At 48.9% G+C, this 19,004-nt stretch overlaps 1 protein-coding gene across 1 annotated transcript in view; it reads right to left on the bottom strand.

The window, feature by feature from the left end:
- The window catches only part of TMEM64 (transmembrane protein 64), a 56,600-nt gene extending 40,013 nt beyond the window's left edge, over positions 1 to 16,587 (bottom strand). Inside the window, exon 1 of the mRNA XM_075316268.1 lies at positions 15,837 to 16,587. Within this exon, the coding sequence (XP_075172383.1) occupies positions 15,837 to 16,490 (654 nt within the window). The 5' untranslated portion in view covers positions 16,491 to 16,587. The remainder of the gene's footprint in view (positions 1 to 15,836) is intronic.
- Positions 16,588 to 19,004: the final 2,417 nt, after the last annotated feature.

Raw genomic sequence — 19,004 nt, 5'->3', positions numbered from 1 at the left:
CCTGACTGTACACTGGGTCTTCTCCTCCCCGTCTGTGATTCCCCCCCGTCTGTGATTCCCCCCCGTCTGTGATTCCCCCCCGTCTGTGATTCCCCCCCGTCCGTTACGCAGCCTCCAATCTGTTAATGACCTGCCTGCTCTGTATGAAATTATTAGCAGTGACCGGTCACCAGAGGCAGGCAGAGAGGAATCACAGACAGGGAAGAGAAGACTGTACAGTCTGGCCCTTGGGCACCCAACCCTAATTAGCAGAAAACGTCAAATGGTTATAGAATCACAAAAGGCAATTTCTTCTCCAAAGGTAAAGATGTAATCAGTATTACAGTGTCATTACAGCCATGTCTTTATTAGAAATTACAAAATTTGTGCAGACAGCTTCTCTTTAAATATGTCTGGATTTCTTTTGCTTTTGCACAAACTTAATGTCATTTTAGCGAAACAGGACTTTTTATAATAAAAAGTCACAAAAAAGGTTAGACAAAAATAAAGAGCATTTCTGAATTTGTGCAAAATTCATGCACAGCGTCATTTTGAGGAATTTGGTGCAAAAAAGTTAACAATAGCACAAGAGAAAAAACAGGTTGTCTATGTTTGGGATGAAAGTTCCACGCTGTCAGGATTCTCCAGTTTCGATGGCAAGAGCAAGCAGTCATGTACACGTGTCCAATATGCATACACCCGGCCATATTCTGACTAGACATGCATGGTGTTGCCAAATATAAGTGAATTGAGTGAGGTCATGCACGTCTAGTTGGCATGTTATCATGTCTATACAAATCACATACTTGCGGTTATGTGACTATAAACTTTTACCACCAGCTCTGGAGAATCCTTACAGCGTGCGGTGCACACACACTGTGAAAATTCAACAATCTACAATCACAATGTGACTACAATGGACAACACCCTTAATATAATACATCTTTCCCACACACAATGATTAGAGCAGCAGACTAAATGGGCGACCACCTCTGAATAAAACAGAACAGACAGGATCCTCATACTCATGACCAGTTTGGGTCCCAGTGGCAAGTTCCTCAGCCATTACAGTTATTTCTGCTTATATTCTCAAAATATTGCACCACTATCAACTCAGATGTAACATCCACCACAAATCTGCCACTCTCCAGTCCCATGGGGACATAGTTTACTGTGGGGAATTACACAATCCTGTGCCCACCACAAGGCTTTTGGTTGCCCGGTTGGACCACTTTACCATTTACGCCAGGGGTCTCAAACTCGGCTGGGTGTATGGGCCGCACAGAGGAAAAAAAAATAATTTGGGGGGCCGCATTCTTTGCAGGACAAAGTGACATTTTTATTGGTACCACCTTGGGACCACTGATTTTGAACATTTTCACTTGTTCATTATAGCAAACGTGCACATTCTAGACATTTTGACCAACATCTTTTAGTAATGTTCCCCATATTGTTGTAACATGCTCATCCTTGTCCCCTTGTAGTATTGTGCCCCATCCCACAGTAATGTGCTCATCCTTGTCCCCATCCTAAAGTAATGTTCCCCATCCTTGTCCCCATTTTGTAGTAATGTGTTCATCCTTATCCCCATCCTATAGTAATGTCCCCAATCTATGGTAATGTGTCCATCCTTGTCCCCCATCTTATAGTAATGTTCCCCATCCTTGTCCCCTTGTAGCAATGTCCCCATCCTATAGTACTGTCCCCATTCTATAGTAATGTGCCAACCTTGTCCCCACCCTATAGTAATGTCCCCAGCATTATCCCTATTCCATAGTAATGTTTCTCATCCTTGTCCCCTTGTAGTAATGTCCCTATCCTACAGTAATGTGCCCACCTTGTCCCCATCCTGTAGTAATGTCCCCAGCCTTGTCCCCATCCTATAGTCATGTGCCCATCCTAGTCCCTATCCTATAGTAATGTCCCCATCCAATAGTATTGTGCCCATCCTTGTAATGTCCCAATCCTATAGTAATGTCCTCAGCCTTATCCCCATCCCATAGTAATGTGCGCACTTTGCCCCCATCCTGTAGTAATGGGTCAGCAGCTCTCCTCACCTTCCACAGATGCCGGAGTGAAGCTGAGGGGAGTGGTTTGCGGCCCCAGATCCACAGTGATTGGAGAGATCGGTCACAAGGCCGGTCTCTCCAATCAGAGCTGGGGGCGGGTGAAACACAGGTCACCCAGCTCCAGCCAATGATCAGGGCTACAGCTGCCCTAATCTTGGCTGGATTTCAATGTTTCAGCGATTTTCAATGGCTGAAACATTAGTGGCTGTGATTGGCTGACGAACGCCGCTCAGCCAATCACAGCCTCCGTAGGTCCGGGGAGGAGACACCACCCCTCCTGAGGTCCCCTCCTCCCCGAATCTAAGGTATTTGTAGCGATCGCAGCCACCGGGGCTGCGATTTTGCCATGACGTGCTGGGTACGTCATGGGTCCTTATGTACAAGGGAGCCATAACGTACCCAGTATGTCATAGGTCGCTAAGGGGTTAACATCCAACACACACAAACCATTCTTCTCACCTGTCCCGCGCCCCCTCCGCTGCCTCATCTCTGCTTCGTGCGGCCCCCAGGCCCGTGCCCCTGTTACTATCGCGGCAGCTGCAGTGTCACTGTCAGTGATTTATGTCAGATGATTGTATTGCCGGCGCGAGAGCGCAGCGCCTGCAACACATTCATCTGACATAAAGCGCAGACAGTGGCTGCGGCCCCTGCACCTGCCGCGATAGTGACCAGGGGCACGGGCCTGGGGGCCGCACGAACTACCCTGAGGGGCCGCATGCGGCCCGCGTGTTTGAGACCCCTGATTTACACTATATCAAGCTGATGATCTAGAGCAGGGTTCTCAAACACGCGGGCCGCATGCGGCTGCTTCTTGCGGGCAGCAGGCCTGTAGACCCCATAACAATCGCATCCGATGCAGGGGGCCACTGCCATCATTGAATGATTTGCAGCGCCGCAGAGACAAGCTCTCGGCACAGCTCTACCGATTGCAGCCACTGGACAATCAGAGGCCAGCAGCTGACGTTGGTGTAGGACGTCAGCTGCTGGCCTCTGAGTGGCCAGCGGCTGCCATTGGTATAGCTGTGCAGAGCTAGTCTCTGCGGCGACGCAAATCATTCAACTGAAGCAAAGCGCTGACAGCGGCCCCCTGCATTCATCACCTCGGGGTCCACATGACCGCGGCCTGCAAGAAGCTGAAAGGAAGACACCAGGGAAACGGAGGATAGGTGAGAAAAAACTTTTTTGTGTATGTGTCTGTCTGTCTCTGTGTGTAAAGCATGGCACAATAGGGAGCATTACTATGGGATGAAAAAAAAAAAAAATGTAAAAATGAAAATTAACCATAACTTTTTGCATGTCTTGACTTTTTTTTTTTTTATAACAAATAAAGTGCACAATTGTCAGAAAAACAAGAGAAAAAAAATGTTCAAAAAACATGATCCAGAGATGTATAGAAAAAAAATGGTATCACTATAAATGCCACTTTGTCCTGCAAAGAATGCAGCCCCTCCCCCACACACACTTTTTTTTCCATGTGCGGCTCATGTACGAAGCTGAGTTTGAGACCCCTGATCTAGAGGCGGATTTCTGCTCTAGAACAAAATCGTATCAAACTGGAAATGGAAAGATGAGAAGCTTTTCAAAAGAAAATCATTTCTAATATTCCTGCAGGCAAAAAGGCTCCGGGCTACACACACATCACTCAACAAGCAGAAATGACAACTTCATAGCAGTGACAGAAGGAGGACGTTCTACGGATTCAGGCATGGACGGGCTGCAACATGACTCGTAAGGTAGATGTGACACGTGTGGTAGATGGACATAGACTTGTTACCAGAGATCCTTTTCTTAGATCTCTGCGTTCTATGGTTCTTTTATTATTTCTCCTTGAAATGTATTAACTGACAACTGGGCATTACAATATTAGACTGTGCAAAGGCTCACTGTATTGCCGGCGTCCCTGAAGGGATGCAGACTAAGGCCACTTTCACACTTGCGTTGGACGGCTTCCGTAGCATTGCGTTGTGTTACGGATGCAACGGATCGTACAAAACAACGGAAAGCTTTTTTTTTTTTTTTTTTTTCTTCTTTACAGTTTTACCGGCAGCAGACTATTGTGAACGATGAGCTGATCACTATCAATAGCCGGCGGCCGGTGGCTCAGTTGAGCGCGGTCACTTGTCGGCGGCCGGGCATGCCGGCGGGCGAGCGCTCAGCTGAGTGCTCTCATCTGAGCGCTCTCACTTGCCGGCGGCCGGTCGCTGAGCTGAGCGCTCTCACTTGCCGGCGGCAAAAAAAAAAAAAAAAAAAAAAAAAAAAGCACTGAAATCCTGAGGATTCCGCTGCTCAAAACAACGTTACATGCTGCGTTCCGCCCGCTGGGCGGAAGCAACGGAGCGTCGCCCAGCGGAAGCAACGCAGGTCCTTTTGGCACAATCCATCACCCATACAAGTCTATGGGAAACAGCGGAATCCGTTAACGGATTCCGCTGTTTTCCAAAAGGGCGGATTGTAACGGAAGGAAAACAACGCAAGTGTGAAAGTACCCTAAAGGGGGCTTAACACGCTACGATATCGTTAATGCTTTATCGTTGGGGTCATGTTGTTAGTAATGCACATCCGGCGTCATTAACGATATCGCAGCGTGTGACACTTATCAGCGACCTTAAGCGACCTCAAAAATGGTGAAAATTGTTCACAATGGAGAGGTCGTTCCAAAACCAAAAATCGGTAATAGTTGATTATCGATGTGGTTCGTCGCTCCTGCGGCAGCACACATCGCTGTGTATGACACCGCAGGAGCGAGGAACGTCTCCTTACCTGCCGCCGGCCACAATGCGGAAGGAAGGAGGTGGGCGGGATGTTCCGTCCCGCTCATCTCCGCCCCTCCGCTTTGATTGGCCGGCTGCTTAGTGACGTTGCGGTGACGTCGCTAGGATGCCGAACGTCCCTCCCCCTTGAGGGTGGGATTGTTCGGTCAGTCACAGCGCCGACGACGACCAGGTAAGTGCGTGTGACACTGCCGTAGCGATAATGTTCGTTGCGGCAGCAATCACACGATATCGCATGCACGACGGGGGCGGGTGCTTTTGCGTACGATATCGCTAACAATTGCTAGCAATATCGTAGCGTGTAAAGCCCACTTTACTCTCCACCCCTACCGGGTCAAGTCCTCCCCCAGCCGTCCATTGGTGCTGCTGTCTCCTTCCCCTCACGGGCCTGTACATGCAGCCCAGGTCACCCGGGTGTGTGGTTAAGGCGCGCATATGCATGCCGGCCCTCCTCTTAAAAGGGCCAGCGCGCTATTTCCAGGAAATGCCTCAGCCTATGGCTGAGAGGCACTATGTATTTAAAGGTATATTCCCATTAGGGGAGGGGCCTCTGCAACGTGTTCATTTAGTCCGTATACCTTTCTACTAGCTAGTTGTCTGGTCCCAAGCTCCTTGTTTCCGTCACCTGTACCAGTCTGTACCTTTGTCTATACCTGAGTCCATCTCCTGTCCTGGGGTTCAGCTGCTGCAGTCCAGGTCACTGCCCTGGAAGTGGTACCTGGAGTCCGCCTCGCAGTAGTCACTTAGTTAAGCCCCTCCCACTAAAGGATAACCCCCTGTGGGTGCACCAATCCTGCTCGCTGTCCCTACGCCGGCCGCGAGCCTTACACACATCCCCCTTGACATGGGAAAGGTGACACCCAATTGTCAGTTAATGCATACATTTCTAAGAGGAACAACAAAGGAGCTGCACATATAACATTTATGATTGCATACCGATTATTTAAAAGTCAATCAATGTTGTTTGCGACTCCTCTCCGGACGCAGTTCCTGTTTTTGCGTTTTAGATTCCTTCCTCCCCGGGCTCCAACTTTTGTATTTTTCTGTCCCCATAGACATAGGAGGGTGTGTTTTGTTTATGGGATGAGTTGTGCTTTAGAATGGTACCAGTCATTTTACCCCATAGAGAACTGGAAAACAGGGAAAAAAATTCCATCTGTGGTGAAATTGTGAACTCCCCGGCAACGTTGATTGTTTTTTGGAATTGTTTTAACAAGGCACACTATGGCAAAAATGCCCTTGTAGGATGATACTCCTCATCAGTATGACTGCAGCGGCATCAAACATCCAGGGGTTTTTTTTGTTTAAGAATTTAAGTGGTTAAAAATTATATATATATATATATATAATACAATATAATTATATATTTAATAATTATTATATATACACATTATATATATATTATATATATATATAAATAAAATAATTATTATATATACATATTTATTTTTTATTGTATTGCCATTTTCCAAAAATATTCTATTTTCTAAAAACTTGTATCATTTTCATCTTTTGGCTGATGGAGCTGTGCGAGAGCTGATTTTTTTGCAGGGTGAAACGACGTTTTTATTGATATCATTATGGGATAGATATGACACTTTGCTTGTACAGCATTTTTTGTGGCAACAAAGAAAAAAGAAAAAGAATTATGTTTTTTTTTTCTAGTTAAGGTGTTTATGAAGCCGGTTATTTTTACATTTTCATAGATTGAACTAGTCTAAACTTGGCAATACCACATGTATTTTTTCTTAAAAAATATGTTTAGGCTATGTTCGCACACTACATCTTTTACAGCGTTTTTGTTGGATTTTTGAGGTCACAAAGATGCACCTAAATGCATGCATTTCCTTCCACCAGCAAAGTCTATGAGGTTTCTTTTTTCCTGTCCACACTGGGCATCTTTTTTCGGCTGCATTTTTGAAGATGTCAATTCTTTTTGCGTTTTTCTAGCGTTTTTGAGCCCTTCCAGTCAATAGATTTCACTTAAAAAAACGCATTGGGCAAAATGCGCTAAAAACGCAGCATGCCACGGTGCGTTTTTTGGGCAAAAAACACTGCATCTTTGTGGTTAAGAAAATATACAGTGTGTGAACATAGCCTTAATGGGAGGAAAGGAAGTTTTGTTTTTTCTTTTCACTCTTTATTGTTAGTCCCTCCAGGGAATTTGGACCCGGCATCGTCTGATCACTTTTGCCATAGTATTGCTGCGAATTGTAAAAATCACGTTCTCTTTTGAAGCCCGGCCATGGGCAGGGTTTCAGGAGAGCTCCGTAACAAAGATCACCAGACCCATAGGCACACCATTGGGGGCATAGAATAATGCACCCCCATACCAGCGCATTGTTAATGCCACTGTCAAATGTTAGTTAAGGGAACGCAGTGAGCCCTGTCGTGCTCCTTGATGTGGCTCTGTCACAAGTGTGTCACGGGTGACAGTCATGTAATTTCTGGCAATAGAAGGGCACTGTGTTTGGCTGTGCAAAATGCTCCCTGACTTTCTATTGTTCCTGCTGTTAGAATTCATTGTACTAGGTAGCTTTCCTGCTGGGTTTTTATCTATTCCCCTTTAGGATCCAGGAAAGGCGTCCTTCCATCCAGCTGCTGATTATCAGTATTCCCTTTGTGCTTAAATACCCCCATCTTCCCTGGACTGGTGATATTATTCATTTCATATAAGCTCTGGTTGCAAGCAGGTGGCTTGTACTCATCTGTGGTATCGTTGCTAAAGCTTTACTAGACTACTGCCACAAGCTTCTCTCACATCAGCATTATTTTGCCGTAAAGCCAGATCCGGCACAAATGCGGTACAGTTCAATACAGTTCAGTGGAATCGTGGCAAGATGCGGCCTCATGTGACCTCATCTTGCCGCGATTCCATTGAACTGTATTGAACAGTACCGCATTTGTGCCGGATCCGGCTTGCCAGCAAAATAACGCTGATGTGAGAGCAGCTTAAGTCATCTGTGGAGAAGTAGTTCATGCATTTTCCCCTATGTGTCCTCCTTGTGTCTTCTATAGCTGTTAGTGGAGTTGACTAAGACCTCATCCCTCCTATTCCCTAGGCCAGATACCTAGGGTCAGGTATCCAGCTTGGCACATAGGTGCGGAACCTATGAAGAGTGGTGAGGGGCCCCAGGGATGAGCAGTAGGTGTGGTCAGGGGGGGTCACCATCTCCCCCTTCCCTTAACTTTCGCCGCTAGCTTGGTATTTCCATGTACTTCGCGTGACAGGCTTCCTCTATAACAGGGGCAATATCCAAGTTCGGGCTACCGCTTACTAGATTATTTAATCCCGCAACACATTTTATCCTTAATCCTGAGGAATCATCAGGGGATTATCTTTGTAGGTGGGGGGGGGGGGGTCACAAAAGAGACCTGTGGTGACACGGACCCCTGGTTAGCGTGAAGAGTGCGGCATAAATATATTGAAGGCTTTTGAGCGCGTGTACCCCATACTGGAAGGTATATATGGGGCTTGTTCCAGCTCTTCCTCCCAACCTGCCAACAGTCCAGAAACTTCTTGACACTCAGTATAAATAGGCCACTTTTTTCACCTGTCCAAAAAAAAAAACAAAAAAAAAAAACTTGCGCTTTTGGCGATATTTTCTGAGACCGTAGCATTCTCATTTTTCAGAATATGGGGCTCAGTGACAGCTTATTTTTTGTGCCTCGAGCTGACATTTTTAATTATACCATTTTTGCACAGATGCTACATTTTGATCACCTGTTATTGCATTTTAAAAAAAAATCTGCAGAAGCAAAAAACCGTAATTTTGGCATTTGGAATTTTTTTTCTCGCTACGCTGTGTACTGATCAGATTAAATGATTTTATTTTTTGATAGATCGGGCATTCCTGAACACAGCAATACCAAATATGTGTATATTTTTCATTTATTTAACTGAGGCAAATTGGGGGTGATTTGAACTTTTATTTCTTCATATTTTTAAAAACTCTTACTACAATTTTTATTTATTTTACTAGTCCTCCCATGGGACTTTATCACTGCACTGAGTCTGATCGCTTGTTCATTTCTGCTGATCAGAGCTGCCCCACTCTGATCAGCAGAAATGCAGTGTTCCTGTGAGAGCCAGCGCTCTGTCGACTCTCACAGAAAAATACGTCATGGTTGCGTCAGGGGTCATCAAATGATCCCCCCCATCTACCATGACAACCAAGTCACGGGAGACGATGGCGGTGGGGAATAGCGCGATCCCCGTCGCACCAGTCTAAATCGCACTCACATTTTGACAGCACAATCTAAGTGGCAAGTAGGTGTGGGTGGATCACAGATCCTCCTGCGCCTGTTAGCCCCACATGTCTGCTGTTCATATCAACAGACGTGCTGGGATCACTTCAAGCTAACTGGTGATTACCGCGATTCGACCAAGGACGTACCAGTACGTCATCGGTCGTGAAGATGTTAAACATGTACTGTCGACAAATGCCACACCAAAAATGCAACAAAAAAAACACAGCAGAACCTGCTTTTTGAAAGCAACTTTTTTTTTACTGCCTCAAGAGCAGCAAAAGAAACGTGTGAACATAGCCTTACAGAAGGACTCTTGGAACTGCTACTATATTGGGACGCGATCATAGAACCAGCAAAAGGTGCAAAGAGCCAACAAAGTCACTGAAACAAATTGATAAAAAGACGCACATTTACTGCCAAAGATTTAAGAATTAAATGTGAAGAGACCAGGAGCCCATTATCCTCCAGTGCTGTTAGCTTCAAGAATTGGAGGCCCAGGAGTACAAGGTGTTCAGTCCTCAGCGACACAGCCGAGGTGAGGAGGCTGAAACCGACTACCACTGAGCAAGACCCAGAAGTACAAGGTGTTAAGAGACATGGCCGAGGTAAGGAGGCTAAAACCATCCAACACTGAGCAAGTCAGTCACAGAAGAGGAAACAAGGTGGAGGTGGACACTACTATAAGGTAGCATTAGAAGAGATGAGAGAGGATAACTTTTTCAGGCTGAAGATGGACTCAAAATCAACTCCTAAAGCTACTGCGAATTTTTAGAAGACCTTTACTTCTCGCAGTGGTGCAGGAGAAAACCATGATTGTTATGGAGGACAATTCTCTATCCCATGCACTGAAGGCTTCACTGGCAGTAAAGGCCTTAAAGGAGATGTCCACTACTTGGATATCCCTTGCTCGCCCCAATTAAAATAAATAAGCCTATATTCCCCTCCAATGCGGTCGTGGGTCCAGTGATGTCTTAAGTGGCGTTCCCGGGGCCCACGTGACATTGTTATGACACGCGAGCCCAGCGACCAATCAGCGCCAGCTTCCTTCACCCCACCATCGGACATTTGAGCAGGAGTAGAGGACTGCGTTGACTTCCTGCTCAAATGTCTGTAGGCAAGGTGAAGGAAATCGGCGCTGATTGTTATGACACAAGAGCCCCGCGACCAATGTCACTTGGGCCCTTGGAACGTGGCTTCAGACATCACTGGAACCGCGACCGCACCGGATGGGAATATAGGCTTATTTATTTTTACCGGGGCGAAAAAGTGGAATGAGAAGGGGTTGTCTATGTAGCGGACAACCCCTTTAAAAGATGGAAGACTAATGACCTGGCATTTTCCTTTCCTGACCGAAACCCTATTGGAAATCTGAGGGCCCTTCTGAAATGGAAGACTTATGGTAGAGGAAAACAGTCTTCGCTCTGATCAGTGGGGGCTGAGGACGGTGCTGCCCAAGGAGTTAAGACACTGACAGACTTCATGAATGGAAGACCTATGACTGTTATTGACAAAAAGGGCCAAATTGGTCACCGAGAATTTTTAAAAACTATGAAGATAAACAATCAAGATGGAAAATGTACATTAATCCTGCAAACATCTTCTAAAAAAGACGAAGCCTCACTGTTACTTTCTTAAATATTCAGGTTAAACGTTTGGATTGACCGACATTTTGGAGTCATTCAATAATAAAATCAATCAAAAATACAAATTACCTAATAACTTTGCACACTGTGTAATTTGGATTATATAATGAAATTCCTAGAGGAACTTTTTTTTTTTTACATAAGAAAAAAAAAATATCTCCAGCTGTTGAAATAATCTTGTGAAACATCTGCCTTGGTGGCTCTGCAGTCCTGGGGCTCCTCCAGACGCCTGGAATGTGGAGCAGCCGTCTACTCCACGTCTTATACTCACTGCTGTCAAAGTGAACAGCGCCGGCCGGGTGCAGACACCCGAGGATCTGTATACAGGTAGTGCACTGATTTCTAAGCCCTCGGCACAGAAGAAGACTAAAAATAGACAAAAGGGCAGAAACACAAGAAAGAGGAAAAAGAAAGGAAGAAACACAAAGACGTCCGTCACCACCCCCAGCAGTATGCTTCAATGGCTGCTGTACTTTCCAAAAACTCAATCTCATTTGCTAATATGATTATTAGGGATGATCGAATACCTCAAATATTTAGCTTCGTGAATATTTGCCGAACAGGTCACCGCTATTTGACTATTCGCGAATATTCAATGCGCAATGTAAGTCTATGGGAAACCCGAATAACAACTATTTGGGCTTCCCATAGACTTACATTGCGCATCAAATATTTGAATAGCGGCGACCTATTCGACGGATATTCGTGAAGTCGAATATTTGAGGTATTCAATCATCCCTAATGATTATCATTTGATAATCTGGAAATCACTTTATTTACAAATTATGTTTTAATTCCCACCCCCCAAAAAAATGAAAGTGTTGGCCACTAACGGCTTTCCCCAAAAATAAGCCCTAGCAGGAGTTTTCAGCATTTTCGGAGTATGGGCTCGTGCGCACGTTGCATAATTCCATGCATTTACGCTGCGTATAGCACTGCAGGGTAAATGCATGCGTCCTGCGTCCCCTGCACAATCTATGAAGATTGTGCATGACACGTGCGCACGTTGCTTTGATGAACGCAGCGATTTGGTGCTAAAATTTTGACCCAAATAAATGCGTTCATAAAAGCAGCATGTCCATTATTCTGTGCGCTATGGATGCAGCTCCCGCTCTGTCTATGGCGGGGGCAGCAGCCAGAGCGCATGAAATAGTCTTTTTTTAACAAAAAAAAATGCATCCATTATGCAGTGTTTCTGCAGCGATTTGAAGCGCACATGTGCTGTCAAATCACTGCAGAATATTCAGCAGTTACGTGCGCATGAGCCCTAAGGCTAAGGGGTACTTTACACGCTGCAACATCGCTAGCGATGTCAAGCGCGATAGCACCCGCCCACGTCGTACATGCGATATCTTGTGATTGCTGCCTTAGCGAACATTATCGCTACAGCTGCTTCACAAGCACATACCTGGTCAGCGACGTTGCTGTGACCACCGAACAATCCCTCCCACGTTCGGCGTCATAGCGACGTCACTCCGGCGTCACTAAGCAGCCGGCCAATAGAAGCGGAGGGGCGGAGATGAGCGGGACGTAACATCCCGCCCACCTTCTCCCTTCCGCATTGCCGGTGGAGTCAGGTAAGGAGATGTTCGTCGCTCCCGCCGTGTCACACACAGTGATGTGTGCTGCCGCAGAAACGACACACAACATCGCTACTGACCAAACGATTTTTGGTGTTTTGACGACCTCTCCAAAACCAACGATTTTTGTCTCTTTTGCGATCGTTGATCATCGCTCGTACGTGTCACACGCTGCGATGTCGCTAACGACGCCGGATGTGCGTCACAAAAACCGTGACCCCGACGATATATCGTTAGCGATGTCGCAGCGTGTAAAGCACCCTTTAGTGTTCAGTAAACCCCATGCAGACAACTTGTTTGCCAGAATCTGCTTTTATATAGAAAGTCAGGCGCTCTTGAGTTCACACAAGGCACATATCATATGTTGCAGAAATGTCAGCAGCTCCTCCACACATCAAGAAGTGGTTTGCAGAAGTCCAGGCACCTGCAGCTACAGGAAGGTCTACAACAGATATGTGAACAAATCCTAAAGGAAGAATTCAACAAAAAAAGGGTCTCGAGCCCTGGAGACGAACAAGGGGGTCCGGACACCGCGTGTCACAGTCCATCACTGAGCTGCCCACCCTCCTGGACTTCGTGAGGTGTAAACCCGGCCTCCTATATCTTCAATTAGAAGATAACAGATTAGGCAGAGTGACGCAGAGCTGATCAGTCTGTCTGCAGGAGATCATTGATCCGCACTCACTGTATCCATGACCGGATTAACACCCGGCCCAGTGTAATCCACTGTACGTCCCAGTAGTGGCTGACTATCCTCACAGCACCTCCGGGATCATACACCACGCAGAGCCACGGGCTGATCCTTCATTACAGCTGTAAGGAATATCCGCTGATAACCCACCTGCGGATACACAGCGCAAACTCATCCCACACGCCACCCTTCAGATTAAAACAGATAAAAAGCTAAAAACGCGACATATAACCGGTATTATGAGCCGCACCACATCTCAGTGCGGAAACACTGTGCAATATCTGACAGCGTGTTCCAATCCCATCCACGTGGCTGGGACTGCGGAGAAGCCCTCCATATCTGCGGAGGCAGACGGAGCGAGACCAGATCAGACAGCGCAGCTACATCTGTGATCCGGAGCACCGCCAGCCGCCACAGGCTCCGACTACATGAGAAGTGATGTCCTGGAGCCGCCGGGGGGAAACCACGCGCCGGGGGGAAACCACGCGCCGGGGGGAAACCACGCGCCGGGGGGGAACCACACGCTCATCAGCTAAAGTTTTTCATGTATTTAAAAACAAATTTTTCATTTTTTTAAAAGGGGAGTTATTTACTGATGTAGTTTTGGAATTTTTTTTATTCATTGGAGCATTTTTACAGCATTTTGATTAGACAGTTTGGAGCAGATCCCACCAGGATCCATTACAGCGACGTCACTGGGGTCAGACTGGGGTCTCATTTACATTGTAAACTCCAATTTTGGGTTCCGTAGTGGCAGCTGCAAAATAGGATTAAAGCTATGCAATCTAGCACACAAAGGACACCGGGGGCCCCAGGGAACAACTGACTTAGTAGTGTCTGTTGGGGGCCACTGAGGTGTCTGCAGAGGAGGCTGAATGGGGGTGGTATAACTGAATACACAGCGGTCCCCATTGTGCCATAGGGGATGATGATCCCTACAACGTTCCCCCCAGACTCAAACCTGTGTTTTTTCATATGATAGCACCAGTGAGTGTTTCCGCGCCGCGCCGGATCCGATCTCCAGCCATTATTGGCCATGTGTCCGGTTTCACCATTGGTTCGGCATCAGTTTCTCTCAAATGCAAAACTTTTACTAAAAAACTGTCAGCTCCTGCACAATCAGCATTAAAACCCGGCTGTATGACACAGATGGCACCCAGTGCCGGACGTTTCTTTCACGCATCCATTGGTTTGGAGGATGCAGGTCTGGTCCGTGGCTCCGATCACAAAAAACTGACAGGACTGTTTTATTTTACAGCACTTTACAGGGGTCTAATAGAGAAGGGTGGGGGGTCCTGAGCAGAAAGCCCCTGCGCATTTCCTAGACTACCGCGCTAAGAGTGGCTACACAAGGAGGAGAGCCTTGCCTGAGAACTCCGCAATCACTACAATGGGGGTCCCAAGCCCTCCGCAATCACTACAATGGGGGTCCCAAGCCCTCCGCAATCACTACAGTGGGGGTCCTGAGCCCTCTGTGATCACTAGAATAAGGGTCTGGAGCCCTGCACACCACAGGTTGGAGCGGTGGGAACAGATGTGGCTCTATACAAAGTCTTTGGGGCGATTAGTGACAGATACAGGGCAGCATCACCATTGTTATCCTGGAAACCCTCATCCTAGTGGTAGGGGGGTCCCAGACATCTCCCATCCTCAGGACCATACAGATTCCATACACAGATTTGTGAGAACAAGTGCTGGATGAAAAATGTCCCCTGCACCTGAAGACCATATAGTCTTCATAAACAGATGTATGAGCATGAGTGCTGGAAGGACAATGTCCCCTCCACCCCCCATCCTAAGGACCATATAGTCTCCATACACATTTGTGCAAGGACAAGTGATGAACGGACAATTTCCCCTCCGTCCCCTCATCCTCAGCACTATATGGTCTCCTTACACAGATCTGTGGGCACAAGTGCTGGACGGACACGATTTCTCATCCATCCCCCTCATCCTCAGGACCATATAGTCCACATACACAGATCTGTGAGGACAAGTGCTGGATGACACAATGCTCCCTCCATCCCCATCCTAAGGGCCATATAGTTACCATACACAGATGTGTGAGCACCAGTGCCGGACGACAAAATGACCCCTCATTCTGAGGACCATATAGTCTCCATACACAGATGTGTGAGTACCAGTGCCGGACGACAAAATGACCCCTCATTCTGAGGACCATATAGTCTCCATACACAGATGTGTGAGCACCAGTGCCGGACGACATAATGACCCCTCATCCTGAGGACCATATAGTCTCCATACACAGATGTGTGAGCACCAGTGCCGGACGGCATAATGACCCCTCATCCTGAGGAGCATATAGTCTCCATACACAGATGTGTGAGCACCAGTGCCGGACGACATAATGACCCCTCATCCTGAGGAGCATATAGTCTCCATACACAGATGTGTGAGTACCAGTGCCGGACGACATAATGACCCCTCATCCTGAGGACCATATAGTCTCCATACACAGATGTGTGAGCACCAGTGCCGGACGACATAATGACCCCTCATCCTGAGGACCATATAGTCTCCATACACAGATGTGTGAGCACCAGTGCCGGACGACATAATGACCCCTCATCCTGAGGACCATATAGTCTCCATACACAGATGTGTGAGCACACGTGTTGGACGGACCAAATGTCCCCCCGGTAGTGGTGTTTGGCCGTTGAACTCTACCGGAAAGTTATCCCACGAGTTGTGGGGGCTTAGTAGGATCCCCGCTCCCGCACTGGGTCCCCACATGATAGGAGTAGTAGTTGTATAGCAGATGACAGCTCCAGTTAGAAGTGACTTCACCATCACCCACCAGCCATGCTGGGGCTTGCAGTTCAACCACTTACCGAGAACACAGCATTCTGGAGGCCGAAGGGGATGGGGGTGAGCCTGGCCAGGGCGACCACCTTCAGCCCGCTGCCGCCCTCCACCACCTTGATGACGGCTCCCAGCCTCTGGCTGCTCTCGATCTTCGCCAGCACCCAGTGGGTGAGCAGCCTCTTGCAGACGAGGTGGGCGATGAAGGTGCCGATCAGCACCCCGACGATCACCAGCCCGATCCCCAGCACCAGGCCGTACAGGTAGCCGGCCGCCACGTTCAGCACGATGTAGCCCCACACACAGGGCAGGGACACCAGGATGAAGCCCACGATGAAGAGCAGCACCCCGACCAGGCTGTCCAGGCTCTCCACCCACAGCAGCAGGTCCTTCAGGTAGTGTCGGGCCAGCGCCAGGGAGGCGCAGCACACGGCGCCCACCGCGCACAGCAGCACCAGGCTCCGGCACCAGCACATGCCCGGGCAGCTCCACGGATCCCCCCCGCCGGCAGAGGCGCCCTCGTGCGGCGGGGGACTGTGCACCAGCGGCCGCACATCTTCTCCGGACTCACAGCCGGCGAGCAGACTGTCCTCCCGGCCGGGCATCCAGCGGCCCAGCGTCTGGCGGCCGTGAGAGGCGAGGAACTGCAGCGCGGAGCCCGCCATCCTGCCGATCACTCCCATAGCGAGCACAGCAGCGGGGCCGAGCTCCCGGCCGCCCGGCTCCGGCACATCGCGCAGCGCCCAGCACAAGCACACGGGCGCAGATGTCGCGGCTCCCACTGCTCTGCGACTGACAACGTCACGGGAGGCTCCGCCCTCCGAACAGTGCTGATTGGCTGGTGGGCGGACCTACAAAGCTAAGATCCCGCCTCTCTTTTTTGAGATTGAAGAGTAGCTGCTGGGAGGCGGGGCCTTCTGGTCACGCCCATCACCATGCCCCGCCCACCATATACAGATGTGCACTGATCCGTCTCTCAGTGGTCGCTCTGCTCGGTGCTGTGCTCACTTTATGCACATGCGCACTATACAGGAGCGCAGGTTACTCTGCACATGCGCACAGACTTCTCTTTCCCTGTACTCGTCAGTTCTCCGCTCTTCAGGTCTTGATATCACAAAATAAATTGTGTACGGCCTGAAATGCGGAGATTCTGCCGCACCCTCCTTATGGGGGCCGAGTGAGGGTTGGATAGGAAACCATCCCCCATTTTTCCTTCTTTAATGATGCACCTAAGACATTATTCTGCTGTAATCTGCGCTCTCTCCACCGTAGCTGTTAGATATGGCGCTGGCTGTAGCACACAGTCGGCTACATGCAGTCTCAGGGCTAAAACCTTTTGTTCTTGGATGGGGGAGGTGAATAGGCTGTGGACAAAGGTTTTGGCACTTCCCCACCCCAAATCTAGCAGGCATAGAGTGTGAGCCAGCCATTAGGAGTATGGCCAGTGTCATATCATCAGCCATCACTGCCAATCATCAGCCCCATGTGTTACTAGAGCTCATTTATTGCTTTGAGATGGTTCCCCATAGCCTGGACTCCAGGGCACATGTGAGCTGTGGTACGAGACCCTCATAGGCACAACATCATGCGCTGCGCTGTTTTCCTATGTGGTCTCCACATGCCCAGTTTATGCCATTTGGGGACGTCATTGGCACTTAATGGGCATGTGCAGCGAGGCTCTGAGCCATCAGCTATGGAGACGGCAACTGTCAGTGCAAGAAATTCTAACCCCTCTGGCTAAAGCGGTGATCAACCTGCCATGTATCACATGATTACTGCGTAATGTGCCCGGCTACTAACACTGAGCCCCGGACAGTCATTATCTATATATATAATTGCCTTATTCTGTCTGTCTGTCTGTCTGTCTGTCATGCTCCAAAATTGTGTCCTTACGGTGACACAAAGCTGATTGGCCGCTGGGCTCGCCATGGCCCCGCCCCCCCACACGGATTGGCCTCTCGCCCTGGCTCTCTGCAGGCCCCGCCCCCCTCACGCAATGCACGCTCGCTCTGGCCCAACTGACACGGAGCTCCGACTCCCAGGTGAGTACACACACACACATCACATCACACTCACTCTCACACATCACATCCACACACTCACAACATCCTGGGATATCGCTTGCTTCTACACCGGCTCCGTCACAATCCCAGCAGCGCCAGACATAACCTTGCGATGCTGGGATCTTGACGGAGGCCGTGAATGCTGGTAACCATTATACACATCGGGTAACTAAGGTCCCTTGGTTACCCGATGTGTATCATAGTTACCAGTGTACACCGGCTCACACTCACTCTCACACACACCTCACACATACATCACATCGCATCCACACACTCACAGCATCCGGCGATATCGCTTGCTTCTCGGCCTCGATACTGTGCTGTTGTGACCTTCCAGGACCTGCCGGAGGATCACATGGCCAGAAGCATGTGGTATCTCCGGATGTTGTGAGTGTGAGCGCGTATGTGCAATATCGTCAGTGTGTATGTGCGTGAGTGTATGCGATCGGGTGTGTGTGAGTGTATGCGATCGGGTGTGTGTGAGTGTATGCGATCGGGTGTGTGTGAGTGTATGCGATCGGGTGTGTGTGAGTGTATGCGATCGGGTGTGTGTGAGTGTATGCGATCGGGTGTGTGTGAGTGTATGCGATCGGGTGTGTGTGAGTGTATGCGATCGGGTGTGTGTGAGTGTATGCGATCGGGTGTGTGTGAGTGTATGCGATCAGGTGTGTGAGTGTCGGCAGAGGAGCATGGCGTGCTGGATGAGGCTGGGAGGAGAGAGGCTGATCCTGGGGAAGGCTGGGATATGGAGGCTGATGCTGGGATGAGAGAGGCTGATGCTGGGATGAGAGAGGCTGATGCTGGGGACAGAGAGGCTGATGCTGGGGACAGAGAGGCTGATGCTAGGGACAGAGAGGCTGATGCTGGGATGAGAGAGGCTGATGCTGGGGACAGAGAGGCTGATGCTGGGGACAGAGAGGCTGATGCTGGGGACAGAGAGGCTGATGCTGGGGACAGAGAGGCTGATGCTGCGGGGAGAGAGGCTGATGCTGGGAGGAGAGAGGCTGATGCTGCGGGCAGAGAGGCTGATGCTGCGGGTAGAGAGGCTGATGCTGGCGCAGCATGGCGGATGGAGCACGTTTGGGAGTGCGCAGCATGGCGGATGGAGCACGTTTGGGAGTGCGCAGCATGGCG

The sequence above is a fragment of the Anomaloglossus baeobatrachus genome, chromosome 6 (genome assembly GCF_048569485.1).
Source record: "Anomaloglossus baeobatrachus isolate aAnoBae1 chromosome 6, aAnoBae1.hap1, whole genome shotgun sequence".
Lineage (NCBI taxonomy): Eukaryota > Metazoa > Chordata > Amphibia > Anura > Aromobatidae > Anomaloglossus > Anomaloglossus baeobatrachus.
Note: the sequence above shows the minus strand (reverse complement) of the source record. Positions and strands in the feature narration are given on the sequence as shown.